The following is a 7,264-nucleotide window of genomic DNA, read 5'->3' as shown; positions in this document are numbered from 1 at the left end:
TATATAGATTTATATAAATTTATATATATATATATATATATAGTTCTCCTCGTGAATGTGCTCATATGTGAGTGCAAATATGTGTACATGCGGATATATCAGCGTCTGTGACTTGACTACCGATTGTGAGAGAGAAATTAAAATTATTATCTGCCTCTCATTGTTTGCAAGCAATAATGGCGATCGGTCCTACATGAAATCCACGACTGCAGCACCTTTTCGGTCTGTTCCCCACGCACCGATACAAAACATAGTCAGTATATCTATACACACCTGACATTTGTATGGCTCGAAAGGAAAGTCTATTCTCAGTCCTTCAATGTTTACAATTGGCATTTTGTGTCTAAGACGTATACTCCAGTTATCGTTGCTGAATGAAGAAATATCTTGGCAAAATGTAAAACTTTAGGCAGTTGATTGACACTGAATGCTTTTTATATTATTTGATACTGAACGCCATATAGGTATTTAAGAATTCACATCAGCTTATTCAGTCTGCTATCGATCACGGGTTATATTCCTGTCAGAAGAGAACATGTATGCTTTTAGTATGCTTTTGTCAGATTTGTATTCATCATCGCCAGACTACCATTTGTTCACTGAAAATACTATAGAACCCCTCGAGAGTATGTGTGCTACTAATCCACAGTTGTGAGCTATGTGCCTCATAGATTTTAAGATAGTTTGAAAGAAAATAAATAACAACTCGAGCGCTGCTATTTCTGGTGCTTGAGAGTCGTTTCTAATGAATTAATATCTCCAAACAATGGTTGCTTCACAAGCTCACGTCGAAGTGAATTTGCTTTATGTATGTAGAATTTACTATAGTTTGCTTCGGCTATGAAAGTGAAATACCACTGGTAAAGAAATATTTGAACTCGTGCTTAAGTATATACATGTATGAGCGAGCACTGCGTATCTAAGGGTAGAGTTTAGTTTAATTGCGGTGCGAATAAAGCATGGCAAACCTCAATCTTCCATTTTTTTACGTGTTCGAAGTCACTATTTACATACTTTCTATTTTATCACTATATACCATAGCCTTCTGAAAATAGAACACAGAAGGCTATGTATATTCTGTCGGTATTTTTAAAACCAGTTTGCCCAATATGATAAAATATCTTTAAATTCTCCTAAATACTAGGGTTTATATTTTGCAACTGAAAATTTAATAAAAAAACCCAGATTTTTTTTTTTTGAATTTTTTGCATTTATTTAGTTATTGTACAGTAGCAGTAGCTTGTTTCGCTCGTTCCTGCTTGATGCTGACAGTAGTGACAGACAATATAAAAAATAATGAACTGACAGATTTTAAAAAAGTCAAAACAAAACGAATTTTTAAAACAATGTTGCCATTTTTAGCAAAATATATATTTTGTTTTTAAAATTATATTTTTTTTAAAAGGACTGAGTTGTACATTTCAATGTATTTTTAAAAATAGATAAAAAATAAATCTAAAGTCGCTCGCTTCGCTCGCTCTTCTTCAGTCACAGTGTATTTCTTCGGTTTTTAAACACCCCCTCCCCCCCCAAAACCATAGACATGACTACAGAGGATATGGAATGACGTTTTTTTAACTTTAGAAAAAACAAAATTAAAAAAATCGACTATTTACTTTATTCATTTATATATTTAAAATGACGTTTTTTTAACTTTTGAAAAAACAAAATTAAAAAAATCGACTATTTGCTTTATTCATTTATATATTTATTTTAAAAACAAATTGCAAAACTTCAAACTTGTGAGAGAATCAAAAGGCTCAAGCAGGAGTTGGGCCGCGGGGCAAAGAAAGTACATAAATGGAAGGCCATGGGGTATTTATTTTTTTAACAAAACATAAGAAAAATAGATAAAAACACTCGCTTCTCTCAACTTCCCTCTGTTCATCTGTTGGAGTATTACTTTTGAAGAATATTGTTTCTTTTAGAGAGCTATGATAGTATGAATATTATATAGGTATTAAATATAGGTAAATATATGTAGTTAAAATACTTGACAAATAATTTGAAATCTTTAAAAGAAGGGGGGTGGGGTTGCTTTGCTTCAAAATTAAGGGCCGGTCTTAACGGTTCAAGTTTTGCGTTCAAGTTTCAACACATTTCAAGGCAAAAGGGAGTAAATATACTGTCTCAAAATCTAAAAACCCCTGTTTGTAGAGGTAAATATTAGCCCGTTATAAAGCAAAATGCTGAAGAAAGTCAAGAAACCAGCTCTTTTTAAAAAGACTTTCTAGTAATTTATTTGATTGGTCGTCTTGATTTCACCTTTGGAATCAAAAGTACGTATATTCAGCGAAAATTTGATTTTAAATTAAACCGTACAAGGTTGAAAGTTGAACGCAACTCAAATAAGTCCCGGCTTTGAAGGCCCGACCTATTTGAGTTGCGTTCAATCTTCAACTTTTGAATCGATTCTATTGGCTAACGTGTTTTGAAACTGAATATTTCGAAACTTGAAAGGCAAAACTTGAACCGTTAAGACCGGCCTTAAGTAGCCTACATCATCAATTCATTAGTCAAGCCTACAAACTATGGGAAAAACATTAGTAAAAGTCACTTCCGCTCGCTCCTATAATTAAATTTTTAAACTTTATATATATATAAAATCCCAAAATCATTTAGAATTTAAAGAAGGGATGGCGTGGCCCGCGGGACGGCCGGGGTTTGCTTCAAATTTAAAAAAAGAAGCCTACCGAGTCTACGTCATGGAAGGCTTGGAAGCCGCTTACAAACAACGGGGGAAAACATTAGCATTAAAAAACTAAAAAAATAGAAGGGTCGCTCGCTCGGCTTTTTTTTGGGAGCCGAAGACAGGAAGTGGGGGTCCTGGGGTTTATTTCACGGAGCCTATTTTCATAGCCTTCTATATATTTAAAAAAACCTGTTTTTTATTAAAAACATTTTATACCAACAAAAATCCTTTTGCAACAAGGACGAATAAATTACAGGGACCATGGATTTACGTTTTTGTTTTGAATTATAATCTCATGCATATTGAAAACAAAAACAAAAATAGACTGCGTCTCATTAGGTTGTATTCAGAATACTCAAAACTTGTGTGGCAACATTTTTCTTCTCATGGACGTTTCCACTTTCCATAATTTTTTTCACAATATTGAAATAAAAATACATTTTTCTGTGTGTGAAGGCTTTGCTGATTGCTGAATATTTTTTTGAAATATCGGTGTCCGTCCGGTTTTTGAACGATTTCGAAACAGCTTTTTTATGGAGTAGTTGGCGACTTGGCGGTGCCAAAACTATACTATTATACTTTATATAGTACATCCCCCAGTATAATATAGCGGGTATTATTGACGAGAAACACTTATCTCTTTTATTTAGTTGTAATCCTTGCTCAATGAAAGTCTGAAACTTTGAATGCAGATTGGCATTGCAGAATAAGAAATATGAAATATCACTGATGAATGATAGTGCTATATCATAGGGCAGATAGGCTGATAGCAAGTTGTTATAGAAAAATAAAATTAGGGGAACTATCATTACACTAAACTATCATTACACCAATGACAATCAGTCAAAAAAATATCTTGCCTGGAATCCTGTATCTCTGATTCTTGACTCTGGTTCTCTGACTCTTTGGCTTCGAGGGTTTTGTGTGGGTTTGTTTTGTTGTCACTTGTCACAGTGTCACTCTTTCAGAGTGTCAGAGTGAGACAGTAAAAAGAGTATATTCGCAAAACATATTGAAGTTTAAAACTTCAGAGTTGACTCTGCGGCAGCGGCTTCAATTTGTTTGGGGGTTTTTATTTTTTAAAAGAGAGAAAGACAATATTTTTAAATAATGATAAAAATGTTTTTATTAAAAAGGTATTAATAAATGCTTCAGAACTTCTGATTTCAGAAGTCAAAACCGGACTCGTTATTATTTATTTAAATTTTTATATATTCAGATATTTTGTCCTTTCTCTGTGGCCCTGTGGGGCTGGGAGTGGGGCGCTGGGGCGGCTAGGCTTGTGCCTTCTCGGCGTGGCTCTAACCTCATCGCGCTTCTATTTATAACGTTCCTACATACGTTTTTAAAAAAGGTATCAAATTCCAGGTCAAGCATGTCGCCTAGTTTTGTCCCTATTCTCACTCGTTTATTGATCTATACAGCATTACGTGACTAAGAATATAGTACTAGGCGCACTATCTAGGTCACGCCGACCGATTTTTTAGGCCAATATAGTAGAATAGTACTTATATACGTTACTACGTTTTCTAAAACCGTTAAACGTTATTCATTTAACGTATATACCCCTAGGGCGGAACGTAATGAGCCTAGGTTAGGCCGTTATGGCCGCGTGCGGCTGTGGCTGAGTAGTGCGTGCCGGCGTGGTACAATTCTATTATATTTTTTTTTAAACATATGCGGCCAAAAACATGTGGGTTTGAAGGTTAACAGAGATAAATAGTTGTGATTGGTAGAGATCTAATCAAAGTGCCAACAGTATGTGATTATGTTTTTTATTTTTTAAAATATACTTGCATCAAGTATTTTATAAATATCATTGATCAGGGTGTGCTGTCACTCTGTCAGTGCTCCCTTCAGTGACAGTCCCTTGTCATGATTTTTTTGGTATCCATTTTTATTTTAATAAATCGGACTCGGTTGGTTTGTTTTTTTTAAATTACTCGTCTACTTTCTCTTTTTTTTCTCGAAAATTCTATAATAAAGACTGCCTGCAATCTGCGACTGCATTATATAAAATAATTGGCTGCTTACACCTGTCCTTTTAAGCCTGAGGCTTACGCCTGCCACCTATCGTAAACAAAATTTACAAAAACTGCTAGATTAGCCCTCTGGTTCTATTTCTTCAGCATAAACAGTACTCAATTATTGCAGGGGCCAGGTATAACCGTCAGGTTTAAAGATTTTGGGTCTAGCTGGAAGTCGTTGTGCTGGCAATTGCAACAGGTGGCCATAACGAACAGTCTATATTATTTATATTTATCTTTAGTTATATGTTGTAAAATGGCATTTGTTCAAAAAAAAAAAAATTGCGCGGTGTGTTAAAAAAACCCACAAACCAATCCAAAGTAAATAAAAAATATGTAAATACTGATTGAAGATGAAACCAATCCAAAGTAAAGAAAAAAATGACAATATGTACTAATTGAAGGTGATAAATCGATGGCGTGTGGTCATGCGTGATGAGATTGAAAACGTTCTAGACGTTCGTGTTTCTATATATTTTTAATATTAATTTTTATATATATTTAAAATAGATGTTTAGTGCGGGTTGGGTGTAGAGGGCACCACTTTTATTAGAACGCGCCACAAGTACGTCTCTCAGTATGAAGCTACTTATTGTTCTATCGGTGTACGTTCTCACACTGGCGACGCTAGCGTCTGCTGGATCATCCGGTCCCAACAATGTTTGTGGTGCCGCCTATTACGCAAATTGTCCCACAGGCGACTGTGACCCGCTATGTCAGGGTGTGGTAACAACATGTGAAACGTGTGGTAAATGCGTAGAGCGGAGGACTAATAACGGGGTAGATCAGGTGCGAATTGACATATGGGACTGTAAGGGTAGAGATACAATCAGTTGGATGGCGCCTGTATATACTAACGAATATTGCGACCACTATCAGAAGCAAGAAGGCATCACCCAAGCTGGGGCGTGGTTTGATGTGAAAGGACTCAACACCATTACCATTGACAAGCACGATGGTCAATTCCACGGGTATAATAAGGGATACAAGTGTACTGGAAATAACTATATGGCTTCTGATGGTATTTGTCGACAAGTGATCCCACTAACTGGCGCGTGTGCGTCCACAGGCAACAGTGTGACCACCTGTAGCAGTGTCACGTGTGCGAATGGGCTGAAAAACAGTGTGAACTCTGATACAGAGTGCAGTGACTGTGATGCTGAGTGTTGCGCAACTGCAGCAACGACAACATGTGCGTCTGTAACCTGTTCGGGTGGTGGTTTGAAGAATGGCATGACAGACGCTAGTACATGTACGGATTGTGAGGCGGAATGCTGTTCCGAGGGCTGTGAAGCTTCGGATGGAGAACTGACTCTTATTGTTTACCACGAGTGCGTCGCATAGACATATAGACTGTAATCAGTTGGCTGTATAACGACGTATATGATACTAGTCCCGTGCTCGTCGTATAATTGAAATCGATAGGATCTCAAGTCGGGCGCATATTTTTGAGCAATTTTTAGGTTGTACTCACGATCGGTAAGACCTGGGAGCGAGACTGAAGAGCTTTGCGACGTTGGAAGTTCAAATACAGATACAACAAGCAACTCATCGTGAGATCCAGGTTATACTCATTCCTAGGGCCAAAGGTCTGTGATTACCTCGCATAAGGATAACAAAGCCATGTTGGCATTTTAGTTGAGTGCCGGTCCATTTGTGTGTACAATTGGACGAAGATGGGATCCAAAATGTGTAGGGCTGCCTTTGTACATAACTACTGTATACATAAAAGAAAGGTATAGTCAAGTGGGTCAATGCTACCAACCGGAAGTAGTCCTTTTTTTTAATAGGTGTATTCAATGAGAAATTTCAGACTACCTGCTGTAGCCGCAGTCACCAGTGGGGCAATCTTATCAATCTGAATCAGTCCATTTCGTACCACGCAGAAGATTAGTAGCTAGTAGTATTCTGGCTGCCCTGGTATCTGCTGTGTACACAAATGTGAGCCATAGTACCAAGCAGGAGTTTACGTATGTATATCTGCAAATGAAAGAGGCCGGTGTTCCATAGCCATCTAATTCAAACAGACGTTTTGTATATATATATAACGTATATGACATGTGTCGCACTTTGTTGACGAGTGGTACTGTACAGTACAACAAAACCACCGCGCGTACCGTTTTTTTAATTGTTATGTGCGGTTTCATTTTAACCTCGTCGGCTGGCACAAATCTGACTGAAACGAGAAACCAGAGAGGTGAGCGATAGCTTCGGCTGTAGTCCTGTCGTAGGTAGGCAACATGGTATTCCGATCGCTAGGCTATACCACGTCTGCTTACATTAGATAATGCAAACATCATGGTGAAGGATGTACAGGACTCATGCCACAACAGTCTATACGCTCATCAATAAGTGTTGAAGGCGCAGCGCAGTACCTACCGCGTATTGTATTTCGTTTTACTTATTCCAACAAATTAAGAATGTGCACTGCATTTATATATGTGTGTGTATATGTTAGCAGGTATATATATATATATGCATGTATATGTATGTATATATATAAATATATATATATATACATATATTTATGTATTATATTATACTA

At 36.9% G+C, this 7,264-nt stretch overlaps 1 protein-coding gene across 1 annotated transcript; it reads left to right on the top strand.

Annotated features, from left to right (window-relative positions):
- The first annotated feature begins 5,237 nt into the window (after positions 1 to 5,237).
- On the top strand, positions 5,238 to 6,725 carry SARC_02218 (hypothetical protein). Its single transcript, XM_014304024.1, has one exon. It carries the CDS (start codon positions 5,299 to 5,301, stop codon positions 6,061 to 6,063), a length of 765 nt encoding a protein of 254 aa, XP_014159499.1. The 5' UTR covers positions 5,238 to 5,298; the 3' UTR covers positions 6,064 to 6,725.
- The last annotated feature ends 539 nt before the right edge of the window (positions 6,726 to 7,264 follow it).

The sequence above is a fragment of the Sphaeroforma arctica genome, assembly GCF_001186125.1.
Source record: "Sphaeroforma arctica JP610 unplaced genomic scaffold supercont1.97, whole genome shotgun sequence".
Lineage (NCBI taxonomy): Eukaryota > Ichthyosporea > Ichthyophonida > Sphaeroforma > Sphaeroforma arctica.
This window is presented reverse-complemented; position numbering and strand designations above follow the sequence as displayed.